Genomic DNA, 17,237 nt, shown 5'->3' on the forward strand with positions numbered 1-17,237 from the left:
TTTGTTATCTCTTAGTGCCCTGGTGAAGCTGCTGAATAAGTCCATTGAGGGCACAGCTGACGACGATGAGGAGGGCGTTACCCCCGATGCAGCTATCCGCTCTGGCCTGGAGCTCCTCAAGGTACATGACATGGACGTACTGTTATATACTTTTTGTGAAATAGTAGTAAAAGGGGGCTTTAACATGGAAATTACTTTCATGGTTTGTTATGGGATTGTTAATTTTTTGCAGCAAACAAATGGCAACAAAGTAAAACATTTCTTCTCTCCTTCTAGGTCCTGTCATTCACGCACCCCACAGCGTTCCACTCAGCAGAAACCTACGAATCCCTGCTGCAGTGTTTGAAGATGGAAGATGAGAAAGTGGCTGAGGCCGCCATCCAGATATTCAGAAACACGGGGCAGAAGATCGAGACAGAGCTACAACAGATAAGATCGTAAGAGAGAAATTACTTCATACTCAAAACTGTCAACATTTTTATTAAGACAGTAGACGGTTTCTTTAAGAATCTACAGGCGAATGGTTCACACTTTTATTATCCACATAACATTAGGTGCACTGCTCTACATCTGGTGTGAATGAAGTAAATAATCTGCATTGAGTAAGACTAATGTCTTTCCATCAGGACTCTGATTCCCGTCCTGCATCAGAAAGCCAAGCGGGGAACGCCTCACCAGGCCAAGCAGGCCGTCCACTGCATCCACGCCATCTTTAACAACAAGGAAGTGCAGCTGGCACAGATTTTTGAGGTAGGGGACCATTATTCTAATTGACTGATTTGTAAGGTTGCGTCTTGTATTACAAATAGGAAGTGGTTTAATATTGTTTTATTTATTTTAACTTGAATTAGTCATCAATTTCTCGTCTCCCGTTCATACTTCTTGTAAGTTATTTTTTCTTGAACTGACACTTCTTTGTTGGGATGAACTTAACATGTTTTTTCTTGTTTTCCCCATCACCCTCAGCCTCTGTCACGTAGTCTGAACGCAGACGTCCCAGAGCAGCTCATCACTCCCCTCGTTTCCCTGGGCCACATCTCCATGCTGGCCCCAGATCAGTTCGCTTCACCAATGAAGTCCATCGTAGCCAACTTCATTGTCAAGGACTTGCTCATGAATGACAGGGTGCGTGGAGATGAAGCCGTGTACTCAAACAGTTACTTTACTTTTTACAGAGTTTTACAACAATGTCACAGAATCCTGTTTTTATAAAAAACAACTTTCAGCAAAAATAAACCCAGTTTAGAAAAGAGTGTGACTGTGGTGTGCCTTTATGTCTGCAGTCGGTGGGAAACAAGAATGGGAAGCTGTGGACCACGGATGATGAAGTTTCACCTGAGGTTCTAGCTAAAGTAAGAGGCTAACACCCCTGTGGCATTTATTAAATTCCTTTTCCAATTTGATTTTGCATTTTTACTGTAGTCACACACAAACGTGATCTTGCGTTAACAACAAAGATTTGAATCTTCTTCGATGCTTTTGTAATAAAAACAGAAAGATTCCAGGACCTCACTTTGCCTCATTATAATCATGCTCCTCCTGTTCCCACAGGTGCAGGCCATCAAGCTGCTTGTGCGCTGGTTACTAGGAATGAAGAACAACCAATCCAAGTCAGCAAACTCCACTCTGCGCCTGCTGTCAGCCATGCTGGTCAGCGAGGGCGACCTCACAGAGCAGAAGAAGATCAGGTGACTAGGAGGGGCAAATCATTTAATACAGAATCGGGTAAATTAAATAGATTATTTTATTCTTTGCTAACATTCTTTTATTTCTCCTCACAGCAAGTCGGACATGTCCCGTCTGAGGCTGTCCGCAGGTGGAGCCATCATGAAGTTGGCCCAGGAGCCCTGTTACCATGACATCATCACACCTGAACAGTTTCAGCTCTGCGGCCTCGTCATCAATGTCAGTCTCACTTTTACATCAGTCTTTTATAGGCCTCTTTAACAGAAGACATTTTGGCATGTAGGAGGAAGGAGAAGCACTTGTATAAATTATCAAATTATTGATATCTGAATTCCATTGAGCTGCTTCGTCCTGATTTTAGAATTCTTGTCGTCACTACTTTTCTCACAATGACAAATCAGAATGTCTGTGTGAAACGGGCCTCATTTTTACATACACAATGTTCATTCTCATTAGTCAGTACTGATAATTCTAATCAACTCTCCTGTGTGATCAAGTTGTGTGAATTAAGTCTGTTCCCTCCGACGTACAGGACGAGTGCTACCAGGTTCGTCAGATCTTCGCTCAGAAGTTGCACCTGGCTCTCGTCAAACTGACGCTGCCGCTGGAGTACCTCGCCGTCTTCGCACTTTGCGCCAAGGACCCGGTGAAGGAGCGCCGCGCACACGCCCGACAGTGCCTCCTCAAAAACATCTCCGTCCGCAGGGAGTTCATCAAACAAAACCCACTCGCTCAGGGTCAGTGTTCAACCAATGGATGTTTTTCATGCGCTCTGTGATTACACACTACTGCTGTTGTTTTTTTGGGGAACAAAGCTCTGAAGGTTTTACTGTGTGCTTTTTTTTTTTGGAGCAGCACCTGAAAAATGGCATAAGCCAAGTTTCCATCCAAACCTAGCACAAAGTTAAAAGGATTTCCTGAAAGTCTGCATAGGAATAGGCAAATGAATGCCCGTTTCCATCCAGTGCCCTTGTGCATATAATATTAGCAGTTGGATGGATATAGATGACATCAGTGTGTGGTGCTAATTTTGCAGTTGCCGTTAAACCAATGCAGAAGAAGAGAATGCCAAAAGAACGCCAATCAAACCTCAAACGAATGTAGATGACGTGGAAACCATGATAGAAATATAGCATTAAAGTTTATTTCATGTATTAGTTTCAGGAAGCCCAACACAGATCTGATGTTTTCATCCGATGCAGTTTTTTTAGTGCGGATGCCAGACTGGAAGGTTTAGTCAGATGATTTCTATCTGTCATCTCTGTTTTCATTGCACTTTGTTGCATTTAGTTTTTATCGATGTACCAACTGTTATGCAATATTTCAATGTTTTTGTGATACTTCTGACATTACCACTTATTATTTCTATGTTTGCAATTTGAAAAAGTGCATACAAACAGACATTAACATTCGTAATTCCTTCTTTTCCCACAGAAAAACTAGTATCCCTCCTTCCTGAGTATGTCGTTCCCTATATGATCCACCTGCTAGCCCACGACCCGGACTTCACAAAACCACATGAATATGAACAGCTCAAAGACATTAAAGAGTGAGTGCTGACAAACTATACTATATATATATATATATATATGTTATAAAATGTTATATATATGTATATATATATATATGGTTTTTCTATATATATAACATAACATAACATTTTATGGTCTTGACTTATAACGCTATTAAGATATCAGTGGTGATTATGTGGTGATGATTATTTTGCTTCTGTGCGTAGGTGTCTGTGGTTCATGCTGGAAGTTCTGATGACCAAGAATGAGAACAACAGTCATGCCTTTTTAAGGAAGATGGTAGAGAACATCAAACAGACCAAGGATGCACAGTGTCCTGATGACGCAAAAGCCAATGAGGTACACACACACACACACACACACACACACACACACACACACACACACACACACACACACACACACACACACACACACACACACACACACACACACAGAGAAACCCACTTTTACTTACTCAGTGTGGCAAACAACAGTAACAAGCATCATAAACAATCACACACAGCTCTAAAATATTCAAAATGAAAATAAAATAAAAAAATAAAATTTAATTCTTCCATAATTCAATTCAGTTTATTTTGTATAGCCCAGAATCACAAATTACAATCTGTACACATGCGACATCCTCTGTCCTTCCCTCACATCAGCACAGGGAGAAAAACTCCCCTCTGGGAAAAAAAGAGGAGGGATCCTTTAACAGGGAGAAAAAATAAAGAAACCTTTATTAGTCCCACAATGGAAATTATTTCGACAGAGGAGGGAACCATCTCCCAGGATGGACAGAATGCAATAGATGTCATGTGTACAGAATGAACAGAATGATAACAGAGATACAACACATTCAATGTATATGACATAAATGATTCATATAATAAGTCTACTTATAATAACAGCAGCAATTATTACAGTAGAATTATAATTATGAAAATAGGGATAGTAATGTGATTAATAATAATAATCGAAGTAGCAGTGGGTGTCAGTCGGCTCACAGCAGGAGGCACGACTACGGTCCAGGTACCACAACGATTCATGGAAACCTGCAGAGCGAGAAAGCAAAAAGGGCTTCAGGGTGGAAGTAAAGCTAAAATGCTTAATGGTACAGGTAATAGTAATAGTAATGTGACTAGTAATAACAATGGTGGTAGCAGTCGGTGTCAGCAGGGCCGTAGCAGGATGCACGACCACGGTCCAGGTACAGCCACAATTTATAGAAGCCTGCGAAGCGAGAAAGCACAAAGACTCCAGGGTACAAGCAAGTCAATAAGCGTAATAGTACAGGCAATAATAATAGTAATGTGACTAATAATGATAGTGGTAGTGGTAGTAGTAGTGGGTGTCAGCGGGGCCTCAGCAGGTGGCACGATGACAGTCCAAATATAACCCCGATTCCTGGGAACCTGCGAGGCGAGAAAGCACAAGAACTCTGGGGAAGAAGCAAAATCAGTAATGTGCATAAATAGGAGATTAATTCATAAAGAGGGAGTGAGAGGAGAGAGGAGCTCAGTGTATTCTAAGTAGTCCCCCGGCTGTCTAGGCCTATAGCAGCATATCTAGGGGCTGGACCAGGGCGAACCTGAACCAGCCCTAACTATAAGCGCTATCAAAAAGGAAGGTCTTAAGCCTGCTCTTAAAAGTGGTGAGTGTGTCTGCCCCCCGGACTGAAACTGGAACCTGGTTCCACAGAAGAGGAGCCTGATAACTGAAGGCTCTGGCTCCCATCCTACTTTTATATACTCTAGGAACCACAAGTAACCCTGCATTGATTGAGCGCAGCTTTCTAGTTGGGTAATATGGAACTATAAGTTCCTTAAGATAAGACGGTGCCTGGCCAGTTAGAGCTTTGTAGGTAAGTAAAAGAATTTTAAATTCTATTCTTGATTTAACAGGGAGCCAGTGCAGAGAAGCTGGAGTAATATGATCTCTTTTCTTAGTTTTTCTTAGAACACGTGCTGCAGCATTCTGGATCAACTGTAAAGATCTAAGAGACCTATTAGAGCAGCCTGATAATAAGGAGTTACAGTAATCTAGTCTAGAGGTAACAAATGCATGAACTAGTTTTTCTGCATCGCTTTGAGACAGGATTTGCCTGATTTTCGCAATGTTACGTAAATGAAAAAAGGCTGTCCTTGAGATCTGTTTTATATAAGAGTTAAAAGACAGATCCTGATCAAAGATAACTCCAAGGTTCTTAACGGTAGTGCTGGATGCTAGAGCAATGCCATCAAGAGAAACTATATCATTAGATAATTGATTTCGAAGGTGATCTGGGCCTTGTAGGATAACTTCTGTTTTTTCAGAACATTAAGAAGTCACAGGTCATCCAGGTTTTTATGTCCGTAAGACATGCTTGAAGTTTAGAGAACTGGTTAGTTTCGTCTGGCTTAATTGATAGATATAACTGGGTATCATCTGCATAACAATGAAAGTTTACTGAGTTTTTTCTGATAATATTCCCCAAGGGAAGCATATATAAGGTAAATAAAATAGGTCCAAGAACAGACCCCTGTGGAACTCCGTGACTGACCCGGTTTTCATCGAGCTTTCATTGTTTACATATACAAACTGAGATCGGTCTGATAAATACGACTTAAACCAGCTAAGTGCGGTTCCTTTAATGCCTATAAGATGCTCCAATCTCTGTAATAGGATTTGGTGATCAATGGTATCAAATGCAGCACTAAGGTCTAGCAATACAAGTACAGAGACAAGTCCTTTGTCTGACGCTATTAGAAGGTCATTGGTCATTTTCACCAGTGCCGTCTCTGTGCTATGATTCACTCTAAATCCTGACTGAAAATCCTCAAATAAACTATTGTTATGCATAAAGTCACAGAGCTGATTTGCTACTGCTTTCTCAAGGATCTTAGAGAGGAACGGAAGGTTAGATATAGGTCTATAGTTAGCCAACACCTCTGGATCAAGAGTAGGTTTCTTAAGAAGAGGTTTAATTACAGCTAGTTTGAAGGCCTGTGGTACATGGCCCGTTAGTAAAGACAGATTGATAATTTCTAATAAAGAATTGCTAATTAAAGGTAAAACTTCCTTAAGCAGCCTAGTCGGAATCGGGTCCATAAGCATGTTATCTTGCTCGCATCTCTTGAAACAAACATTTTTTCATTTGTTCATTAACATAAAGCTTTAGGAGTAATTGTCTTTAGGAAAACAAGCTGGTGTCCGCTTTTTGTTTTTAAATCTATAAGATCATTATGGGAAATTCATGTTCATGGGAAGGCAGACTTTGTAAAGAGGCCAGCTGGGAAGCTAAAACCAATATCTAAGAACTCTGTGGGACGAGTCAAACAATCCTAACTGTGTGTCTCATGTTGCCTTGGTTACAGAAGCTGTATATTGTCTGTGATGTCGCTCTCTTCGTTATCGCCAACAAGAGCACTGCGTGTCACCTGGACTCTCCGAAAGACCCCGTCATACCGTCCAAGTTCTTCATCGTACAGGACAAGGCAATATACACACACACACACACACACACACACACACACACACACACACACACACACACACACACACACACACACACACACACACACACACACACACACACACACAGACATATGTAGATGATGTATTTATGCTTCTAAACAAACACCTATCAGACTCCCTTTTCCTCTCTTTGAGGAAAAATGTATCCTCACTGAAAAGTTCAAATTCTTCTTAAAGGGTCTGTAACGAAATTCAGAGCATCTCTTTTGCCTCCACACGGCTCTCAACATGGCGATCGTGCTAACGGTGCCAACATCGACAATAGTGCCGACAGAGATACCAGTGTTTATCTAACCGGGAACCAGAAGGTGGTCTCTAGGCTTCTGTGAAGACGCTGTCCCGACAAACGTTATCAGATTTTACCGCCGTGTTAGCAGTCAGAGTGGCGGCTGTGAGTAGTCTCATGGGACTCCACGAAACAAATATTAAGTTACAAAACTCTTCAAACACAATGACCAAATAAATGCATAGTGATTTGTATCTGTAAATCTGTAGCTATTATTGCATAATTGTATCAGTAGATGGCAGCAATGTAACGTTCATGGATGCCGCAGAGAAAAACAAACGTATACCTGATGACTATAGTTACAGCTGGTCATGTACATGCAACATTTGTGTAAAATATTTATTTAGCAAATTATTAAACACGGACAAGTAGGCTGCAGGCTGATTCCCAATTACTTTGTGGTGTTTTTTGTTGATGTTGTTAGTGATGCATCATGTTTCAGATCTCCACCGTCTGTTGTTTTGAACTCTTTACTTCCAGGAGTCTATTAGTTGGTGCTCCGCACACAAGAGAACATGCTTTCCCACTTGGCTGGTTTCTACTTTTTAAGTGAATTCTGGGTGATTAATCAGCATTATAAAGGCCATGATGTTTTGTTTATGGACTTTGCTTTTCATCTATAAACGGTCTGAACCTGAGGTGTGGTGGGTAATGTCACAGAAGGCCTAGGGCTTAGGCATATTATAACTTCACAGCTACTATATTGAATAGCTGGACGCCCTGTAAATTATATTTGTATAATGCGCCTTTTAAAAATTAAGAAAAAGTCACTGAGCAGTAACTTGGCGAACACAAACAAGTAAACTTTTTATATCTTTACATAGACAATAGTTGTTTGCTTTTTAGTTAAGGCTCTGAATATTGTATAGAGAAACTTTATGAATGACTTCTATCCACTCAGTAGTAGATAAACAGTGACACGCTTTTCAGATTAAAGACGAAGCCATGCCCTTTGTGCTCGAGCAGTGTATGCTAATCAAAGGTTTCTGGTGTGATTTATTTCCACAGGACTTCAAAAATGATAAAGAGTATCTGTCAACAGAGATGAGACAAATGCTGCTCAGTGGAAAGGTAAGCGCTTTAATGAACACTCAGTAATCCAGATGAAAGTCAATAATGCTTAACACAGTGTAGTTTAATATGAAGGAAGAATACATAAATACTGAACACTTCTTTAGCGTTTATTACTTAGAAGGTTAAAAAAATGTGTCGTATTACTGCAAGCTGAGAATATCTTTAATTTTATATTTATACTATCAGTGGTAAAATGCTTGAGTCGTCAGCCCTTGTAGAATGAATTTAAAGGGTGAATGTCAAAGAACCACATGTAGAAGCATAGGTGAGCCGAGATATATGATGTATAGATATACAATGAAGCCTAATCGAACATTCTATCCCCATCGATTTTTTTTTTTTTTCATGTGTAAAAACAAAAAAATTAACTATCAAATGCTTGCCAGTCTAAAATCCTTAACTCTCCATTCTTTACTCAGCCCAAACCATCTCCAGTGTTGGGAGCTGTGAACAAGCCTCTGACGGTACCAGGGAGGAGGATCTTCACCAAGACCACCACGGCCTCAGACACAACCAGTAACACCAGCACCAACTCCTCTCTACTCAGCTCCTCTGCTATCAATAAGAACAGGTACGGACGCGCCACACACGCACAAATGCACGTCATCAAGGTAAATGCTTTCTTCAACTTTTAAAATGTGTCTTTTAGTAACAGCAACGCTGCCATGGAGTCATCAGAGAGCCGAGCGCAGGAAAACAACGAGAACCCAATCATCAAGAATGAAGAGGCGAGCAAGGTAAGCGCAGAGGGGACAACCTTAAGTCAGCTTCAAGTACGATACAGCGTTAGGCGCCGTTATCTTGACCGAGCTGCCCTCACCGTCTCTCTCAGGAGGAGCCAAGTCAGAACGTGACCCCCGATGACGAGACGGAGGCGTCTCCCGTCAAGCGGCGTGGCCGCCCACCCAAATCCGCTGCAGTCGTCCCTACCGAAAAAGAGGGAGCGGTGGTGCCGACCGGAGGCGGAGCGGGCAAGGGCAGGAAGAGGGCGGCTGACCCAAACTCCAACCCGTCGCCAGACTCAATCAACATCAAGATGTCGAAACAGCAGCAGCAGAACGACGAAGGGACGAAGAGACAGATTGACTTGCAGAGGTGAGGCTGGAGGAAGGAGACAAGGAAAGAGGAAATGTGCGACAGAAAGTAGCTTAAAATGGAATTGACCTCAGTAGCTTAGCTTAGCGTAGCTTTGGTAGGATATTGACTTTTCTTCTCTTCAGGTGGCCATATGTGAGCAGTGAGAATAAGAAAGTGAGAGAGTTGGAGCCTGGAAAGGAGACAGGGAGAGCTGTAGGGACAGGGGCCCTCCTCCTGGGCAGCGAGGGAGACACTGAGATAGAGCTGGAGTCCAGCCCAGAGGTCACTCTCTGTGGCAGGAAGGACGCAGAGAGATGCCTCCCCACACAGGGGCAGAGCAGCCGTGCAGCCTGGTCCGACACACATAGCCAGGATGGTACCAAATCTGCAAGGAGGGGTGTTCCTTCTGGAAGACAGGGAGAGCCTGACAGTGGGCTGGCAGTGAGTTGGTTTGAACCAGGGATGTCTCTAAACACAGTTTATTCTGCTAGAGGGCTTTACAGGACTGTCTAGATCAGGGTTAGGCTACCTTGACCAATGGCACACTAGCAATAAGTGTAAAAAAGAGATATTTTTGTAAATGTTAAAGTGCTCATTCATTCAATTAAGTCTGTATAACCCTAAATCACAAATTTGCCTGAGAGGGCTTTACAATCTGTACACATACGATCATCTTTTACAGCCATTGGCAGTTGCCTGTTATAAACTGTAATTTGATTGAAAACATTTTTTTCCAACATCCATCATCTGCCTCCGAGTGGCTAGTACTCCTAACCTTCTTTTCAAGTTTACTGCAGATGAACAAGCCCTATTGTATAGTGCTCTCATATAATCAAAATGTCCTGTTACCTTTGAATTCAATTACTGATCCGTTTGAGATTTAGATTTGGTGTCAAATTAATATTAACCTTAATGTTGACATTACCAAGAACATTTAAAAGCTTCACTTCGTATTAAAAAGGTCACTGACCCTGCCCGAGACCCTTTTAGGTGTGTCCTCTTCTATGTCAGTCAACCCGTTCTCGATTTAAAGTGGAGCTGGAGCCTGGAGGTGATTAGCCTAGCTTAGCATTAAAAAACGGAAACACATCCCAGCTCTTACCAATGTTGAAAGACATGTCTACCATAATCTCTAAGGATCACTAACATACTGTGCGTTTTAAAGAACCAGCCCCATATAATTACGTCTGTTAGGTTGTCATTCTGTTCAGTCGCTGTGTCAGCCATGTTTAAGGATCAAAGAGGTCACTGCTCTGACTCTGAACTTTGTTGTCTTTCAGGTAAAGAGGAAATCGGCGAAAGTGAAATCAAGACTGTAGAGAATCGGGCCAGACTCTTCCTCGTACCTCCCCAGCCCTCCGTACGCGCTTCTCTGACTCTAAAGCTTTCCTGGACACATTATGGACCTTTCTTAAACACACACATGTACACACACAGACACACAGACACAGACACACAGACGCACACACAGACAGACACAAACCACTGACATCCTAGAAGGTTTTAAATACCTTATAGTCATGATTTGAAGCTCATTGTATGTAGGTCTTACTCGAAAAAAAAAACATGTTATTTTTTTTCCCTTTGTGTTTGTTGCTCTTTGCTTCTTTTGTGGAGCCATTTTTAAGAAAAAAAAAAAAAAAAAAAAAAAAAAACAGGATGGACATTTTACAAACGTTTTAATCTGGTTATGATCGTTGCTTATTAAATTCCCTGGGAAAAAAAAAAAAAAAATCCTACTGTATGTCTCCTGACCTCTTTCTCCTTGTGTCCGTTGAACAATTTTTTCATTTTAAGCTTTTTCTCAGTCGTATTTTGTAAATACCCACGTGGAACTTTGCAGTTTGAATATCTAACACAAATCGCAGCAAACAGCTGAACTATGGGAACATCATCATAGCATAAGATTTGTGCATTTTATAAACTTTGGTATGTTGAGGTTCTTTAGTTGGGTTACAGCCACACAAGGCCCGCTAGAAACCCTGGACTCTTAACTGCCACCTGTAACGCTTTTAAAAAGGCTTCTGATTTATTCCCGGTGTGTTCACGGACCAACCTAAGCGGTCAAACATTTCTGGATACCGTGCTGGGTTTGAATGACTGCTTTGTTTTTTTTACTGCTGAAGTATCGAACCGTACTTCACCTTGGAATTCATAAATTATATATTACTATACAAAAACGTGTTCAGGTTTTTGTTCATCTTTTACACAGAAATATTATTTTGTACTTCTATCATATGACTTGCTGGTTAACACCTACTGTTGAGCATTGAGTGAGCGGAAACCTCAAAGGTAATGTTGAAGACAAGTTATTTTTGATGTAGTTAAAGTGTGCCTATTCTCATGATCATATTTACCTTCTTTAGATGTTACCAGTGCTTTGTCTTGATCAGTGTCTATGAAGCACAGTTATCAGAAGCAAAGACACTCGACCAGAATCAAACGTATGTTTCCACTGTTTGTTTTTTAATCAAAGAAACATGACACTGTCACAATAAATAACCATGCTTTTTATACTGCTGATGCTCGCTTCCAAGGAAACAAAAGGACAAATAAGTCTCGATCCAAACTGAGATGCGACAGCCCCTTTTTTTTTTTCTATGCTTCATCTTCGTGCAATATTGTACATAGTGAGAAAACAAGGAAGACTGGGAGGAGGGGGGCCTCTTCCTTTTTTTGTCCTTTATTTTTCTTAAAAAATATAGATTCAATGGTGCACTCTAGTGATAACGAGACGGCTCTTTATCAAGAACTGGACTATTTACAAGTCAAGGAGATGGAGAACGCCTTTTGTTTTTTGGCTCTGGCTGGAAACTGTCTTCAGTCTGTGGAGTGGGAGCATGGAAACTCCATGTAGTTCTGTAATATGCCACTGTGTTGGTGGGGAAGATGGGTTTGCCTTTTTAAAAAAAAAAAAGGCCGTGTGTGAGGATTTGTCGCCGCCCCACTTCAATAACATTTCTTTACAGTCCATGTACCACAAATATGTCTGAAAATACTGCAGGCCTGTTATCTGCTTCAGAGGAGTCCCAGCCTCTTAAACGACGCGTCAGACCTCAATGAGCATTTTATTTGGCTGTGTAGTAAAGCATGTTTGGGGACGTCCCGACATTTTGATTTGAGTGCTGTTGGATTTGATCGGTGATAAGTGACGAAGCTCCCCCTCTTACTGATCCACATTAGGATTGAAGAGGGCGAGCGGACCCTTAATCGGTGGCTGAAAGTGACCTGGTTGCTCTGAAACGAGGTTAAAAATAATAAAACCACAGCATTGCAAACTGAAAATCCTTAAGGCCGTTCAGAGTCGCTCCCACTCCTTCTTGAGGTGTGTTTTTCCTGTTGGTCGTCGGGCGAATCTGCCCGGAGCAGAAGAGAAAGCATTCTGGCATCACACTGGACAGAGAAGGCTTCAGGTCGTGCCAAACTGTGTGCGTGCACTTCAGTGGCTTTCGGGGCGGATCTCCCAGTCGTCTGTTTCCACAGGTTGGGGAAAAAGTCTCGGCAGTTCATCAAGTCTGAAGGGATGTCAGATCAAACAGACGCCCCCTCCCCCCCCCCCCCATCACCACATCATTTGGCCAAATGAAAATTAAAAGGCAGCCGAGAACATGCAAGGACAATCAGACAAGAAAAAAAGGTGGCATGTGATGACCTTCAGGGGCCTGAACTGGCTGTCACTTCCTTTCCCATTAGGGCCAGGACTTTGGCTGAGCCATCCCGAAACAACAATCTTAAGAAAGGAAAAACAAATTAACCAGCCATTTCAGAGGGATTCCTGATGGATCACAAAAGCACAAAAAGATTTCTCCATGTAGTTGTAAACTAGGCATAGTTTATATTTAAAATCATTTCTTTTACAATGCCATGTAAGGAAAAAAAAAAAAAAAGAAAGTATATCCCCGATGCATTTTCAAATTTACACGCATCTATTTACAGGTTACTTTTTCCTTTTGTGCAGATGTTTGTGTTAAGTTTTCTAATTCTACAGACAAAAAAAAACCAAGGTTATGCAGCAGCTATGTGATATTATATAAAATTAAATTAAAAAAAAACACATTACGCTGCTCAATGCAGAACACTATCCAGTCGAGTTAATTTAATCCAGCTAGACATTTAAGATATTAAATGTCTGTAAGAGAATTATCCAATAAAGTCCAACTGGTTTCTAGAGGTGATATTTAGTGATGTACTGGGAGGAGCAGTATGCTGGATTTCCTTTTACATTTCACCCTGGAAAACCTAGCAGCCAAAGGCAGTTATTTGATTCTGTGCGACATAAAGGAACGAAAATGTCAGAGCTCATATGAATGAAGGGCATGGAAGACAAGATGAATGAGTGAAAGATTTCGGTGGCTTATAAGAAGGATACACATTTTATGTTAGTGAGTAAAGACAGCGTATTGGACAGATGGGGGGAGGGGTCGGACAGGCCACGGGGCGGTGTGCATATTGGCGATATTGGTGCTACCAGTGTTGAGTTTGCAGCAGACAAACTTGTTATAAGAGAAGGCTCAGACTGCTGGGGTGAATGTGGGGGAGGAGGGGATTGTATGTGAAACAAAAGGCAATGGAGGAATGGATGCCGGGGTTGGGGCTGGTGCAATGATGGGGGGGTTGGGATCCTCACACCTGGCTGAGTTTCAGTTGCTGAGCAGCAGCTCCGTTGCCGTTTCCACGTCCCAGGATTTTGAAGACAAGGCCGCTATTACTGCATTCTGTGAGCGGGGGGGAGGAATTTAAAAAGAAAGATAGTGATCAGTGTGTCATTTGCAGCAGTTGATAAGAACTGAAGAATGATTTTAAAGTATGCAGGTATGAACATCAAATATGTCAACCCGTGGAGCAGCTTTTTCTGAAGAAATGCGAGTTATGTTTGAATCATTTAAGAGTAAATCCTTTTGACATTTACTTCAGTGAGACTACACAAACCCTGCTCGCTCCGAGAGCACGCTGTCAACTAAGGTAGCAACTAACAAATTGGCTATGTTGACTATTTTCAATCTCAATTTAGTTTATAAAATGTCGGAATATAGTGGAAGTAATGCCAATTGTAACTTTCGGGAGTATTTGTCTGTTATGAAACTAAAAAAACGGCAAATCGGTTCTGACCTTATCAAAGCCCATCGCACGGAGTTTGTCTATTTTGTGGGTGTAGTCGGCATTGGAGACAGGGGCGCCTGCGTAGACGTGAGACCACAGCCTCGCAGTCTGTTTGAACATCTCTGGGTTCTGCTTGTACTGAGGATGCAGCCAGAAAGCTCAGTCAGGGTTAAAAGGTCAAAACAGTAAAAATACAGAGATAGCCATGCAGTGTGTTTCCGAGAACATCTTTCTCACCTGGTTGGCTACTACTGCATCTTGCGGATCATCTGGTTCTGCTGCGGCGAGGAGAGCCTGTAGAGACAGCAGAACCGTCCGTAGGGTCATGGCAGCTGCCCTGGGTGAGACGGACACATGGAGGGCGGTTTGAGACCAGGGACACAGACACAGACAAAGTAAGGTGCTTCGCTAGGTTCAGATGAATCTCACTCACCACTGGTCTTTTAAAATGTCCAGACATATTGCTCCCGTCACAGAACTGATATTAGGGTGCCAGATCCGAGTGATGAAACGCACCTAAAAAAAATACACAGGGGTTACGACGATAAAATGGTTTGACTATGGAGGAAAACGGGGGGGTTACAACGGGTACACTTAGATGCACACTTGTATCCTGGCTTTGAGTATTGACCTTGTTTGGATCATATTTGGGTAGATTTTGTCATACCATTTATGTCACTGTTACAAATCAATGGGCGGAACTAGTTTCTGGCAATATTGGGTTTCTTTTAAATTTATATTCAATGTGACAAAGTACCTCATTTGTCAGGTATTTCCTTAACTGGATAAGCCAAGAACAGACATTCTTCTCTGATTACTGTATCCATAAACCCAACACACTTTATTGTATCATCACAAAATTGATTTTGTATGTAAAATCACTGACATAACGGGATTTTATCAATTTTATCTTATCATACACTTTTCATTTATTGGCAATTATGTAGCTAGAGTTGAGGGCGCGCCTTTGCACACGGCGGTCAGTGATCAAAAAAAACCTGGAGGTTTTTACAAGCCAGATAAGACTACATCAGCTAGTATCTTCAGGTTCCTCAAAACAGGAAGGAGAAAATATAAACTTTTTTTTAAAAAGCAGAATGTGTTGACCCCTAACCAGGATGACAGTGTGCACGTGCATGCACTCAGACTTGGGACGACGGGTACAGGACATGCAGCAGGTATCAGACGGGAGCACCTGAAAGAAAGTACCTTTGGAGGGTTGAAGGGATAGGTTTCTGGGATTTTTATTTCAAGCTGAAATCTGCCACCTTGGAAAGAAAATAAAACAAGAAAATGTTTCAGCATGACAAATCATAATATTAAAGCCTTGTGGCAGAAATCGTGTCAGGTCGTTGTAATGCAGGTCTGTGACAATACCTTCATATGGTGTATCAGGAGGACCTGCTATCTCCCCCCTCAGCTCCGTGAAGTTCTCATCCACCAGATCTACTTTTATCTGGTTTTTACTCGTCTTGTTGGGACAAATGAGAAGGACACGTTACACAACAACGTTTCAATTAATCACAGCACTCACATACTATGTCTCTGTCAAAGTGTGAAACCACATCCTGTTACAAACAAACGCGACAGCTGCGGACATGTCGGCTGTTAAATGGCGCAACAACTGTAAAGGAGGCGCTGAGGACGTTTAAACTACGTCATCAGCGTAAACTACGTCATCAACGTAGATAGCGTAAACAGCGTAGATAGCTCGCTACTGAACCAAGCTAGCAAAAGTTGGCATAACTACAAACCCCCAATAAACAGACTTGACGGGCCGTAGCGTGACAAAACACACACTATACACTACTTAAACCAGCCCCATTATGAACCAGCTGTTTACATGTATATGTGATCAGTCGGTGGCCGTTATACCGTAAACACCACAGGCTTATGCTAACCGAGTTTGAGATGTCAACATGTCGTTAGCATTAGCATGCTAACAGCTGCTAGCTCGAGGAGCCACAGGCTAATTCTCGTAAGTCACCTCGGGCTAGTTTACGAGGCGGGTGTTCCCCGTGAAGGGAGGGTTTGTTTCGGTCGGCTGGTTAGCTACGGGCATGCGGCCCGTCGGTGGACGAGGCGGAATCCTCGGTGTTTCCTGAACACTCCCACCGACAACAACAGCACAGGCTCGGGCTGCAGCTAGCTGGAGAAGCTAGCTAGCTGCAGCCCGAGCCTGGAGAAGCTAGCTGAAGTTCTCCTGTGGAGGCCTGACCTCCCGCGGCACAGACACACTGGCACCGACGGGGGGCTGTCGGTGGCCACCATCACGGCCACAGACTCCCTCAGAGGGGTCGGTTGAGTTGAAACAGAAACACAATAAGAAGCCGAGTCCACGTCGGGACAACAGGCGGAAACGTTACCGCACCTCTTCGCTTTTGAGAACTTCTTTGAACTCCCGCTTGATCCTCTGGACCGCGATGTTCGCCATGTCTGAGTCTGCTGAGCCGCTGCTGCCTCCAAGCCAGACCCGGGGTCTCTCTCTCTCTCTCTCTCTCTCTCTGTGTCTCTCTCTGTCTCTCTGTGTCTCTCTCTCTCTTTCTCTCTCTTTCTCTTCTCCTTTCACTTTCACCGTCCACCTCTTGGTTTCACCCCGGAGTTAAGCTCTCTGTCGCCGCCTGTGCGCCGCGTCAGTTCGTCCAGAACAAACAGCTCAATGGAGGAGAAGCTGGAAGTTCATTTAATGAATCCTGACACGAGGGTTTGTGTTGTTTACAAAAACTTGTGTTTTCTGGACATTTCTCATCATGTGATGAACACATCTGCTTTCTCCTTTCTAGCACTGGTAACTAGATCCTTTTATTCCACTACAGTGTTTTTACATCTGACTCTGATGTGGAATGGAGATTTTACTTAATTGGTTTTTTTTTATTATTATGGAGCAAAAAAAAATACAACTAAGGGAAGAAAGCTGTTAGATTGAAAAAATGTTTTACTCTTCAGCTGCTATCACTGCTGACACACACTTCAACTGCCTCTAT

General features: G+C 42.4%; 2 protein-coding genes across 4 annotated transcripts in view; one reads left to right on the plus strand and one right to left on the minus strand.

Moving 5' to 3' along the window:
- pds5a (PDS5 cohesin associated factor A) overlaps positions 1 to 10,796 on the plus strand; it is a 29,103-nt gene extending 18,307 nt beyond the window's left edge. For 2 of the 3 annotated variants that reach the window (XM_054605293.1, XM_054605294.1), the window contains exons 18-33: positions 16 to 121; positions 277 to 437; positions 627 to 750; positions 967 to 1,125; positions 1,284 to 1,352; positions 1,552 to 1,688; positions 1,782 to 1,905; positions 2,219 to 2,423; positions 3,121 to 3,235; positions 3,425 to 3,557; positions 6,557 to 6,676; positions 8,011 to 8,073; positions 8,496 to 8,647; positions 8,726 to 8,813; positions 8,909 to 9,171; positions 10,434 to 10,796. In XM_054605293.1, coding sequence (XP_054461268.1) covers positions 16 to 121; positions 277 to 437; positions 627 to 750; positions 967 to 1,125; positions 1,284 to 1,352; positions 1,552 to 1,688; positions 1,782 to 1,905; positions 2,219 to 2,423; positions 3,121 to 3,235; positions 3,425 to 3,557; positions 6,557 to 6,676; positions 8,011 to 8,073; positions 8,496 to 8,647; positions 8,726 to 8,813; positions 8,909 to 9,171; positions 10,434 to 10,437 — 2,023 coding nt within the window. In that variant the 3' untranslated portion in view covers positions 10,438 to 10,796. Of the gene's footprint in view, positions 1 to 15; positions 122 to 276; positions 438 to 626; positions 751 to 966; positions 1,126 to 1,283; positions 1,353 to 1,551; positions 1,689 to 1,781; positions 1,906 to 2,218; positions 2,424 to 3,120; positions 3,236 to 3,424; positions 3,558 to 6,556; positions 6,677 to 8,010; positions 8,074 to 8,495; positions 8,648 to 8,725; positions 8,814 to 8,908; positions 9,172 to 9,296; positions 9,821 to 10,433 lie in introns of those variants that run through there. The other variant, XM_054605295.1, reaches the window with a different exon arrangement.
- Positions 10,797 to 12,707: 1,911 nt separating this feature from the next.
- Positions 12,708 to 16,939, minus strand: ube2kb (ubiquitin-conjugating enzyme E2Kb (UBC1 homolog, yeast)). The gene is made up of 8 exons (XM_054605296.1): positions 16,625 to 16,939; positions 15,631 to 15,724; positions 15,463 to 15,521; positions 14,687 to 14,769; positions 14,491 to 14,590; positions 14,263 to 14,391; positions 13,783 to 13,868; positions 12,708 to 12,883 (listed from the first exon to the last, which is right to left on the minus strand). Exons 1-7 carry the CDS (start codon positions 16,685 to 16,687, stop codon positions 13,794 to 13,796), a joined length of 603 nt encoding a protein of 200 aa, XP_054461271.1. The 5' UTR covers positions 16,688 to 16,939; the 3' UTR covers positions 12,708 to 12,883; positions 13,783 to 13,793.
- Between the last annotated feature and the right edge of the window lie 298 nt (positions 16,940 to 17,237).

This window comes from Anoplopoma fimbria, chromosome 9 (genome assembly GCF_027596085.1).
Source record: "Anoplopoma fimbria isolate UVic2021 breed Golden Eagle Sablefish chromosome 9, Afim_UVic_2022, whole genome shotgun sequence".
Lineage (NCBI taxonomy): Eukaryota > Metazoa > Chordata > Actinopteri > Perciformes > Anoplopomatidae > Anoplopoma > Anoplopoma fimbria.

Bases quoted from the DNA above. Each gene is read 5' to 3' on its own strand.
- ube2kb (XM_054605296.1), bottom strand. From the start codon at position 16,687: ATGGCGAACATCGCGGTCCAGAGGATCAAGCGGGAGTTCAAAGAAGTT. The intron at 14,770-15,462 runs GTACTTTCTTTC...TATTTTTTTTAG, and splicing joins ATCCCTTCAACCCTCCAAAG to GTGCGTTTCATCACTCGGAT. The intron at 13,869-14,262 runs GTCAGAACCGAT...CCCCGCTCACAG, and splicing joins GTGCGATGGGCTTTGATAAG to AATGCAGTAATAGCGGCCTT.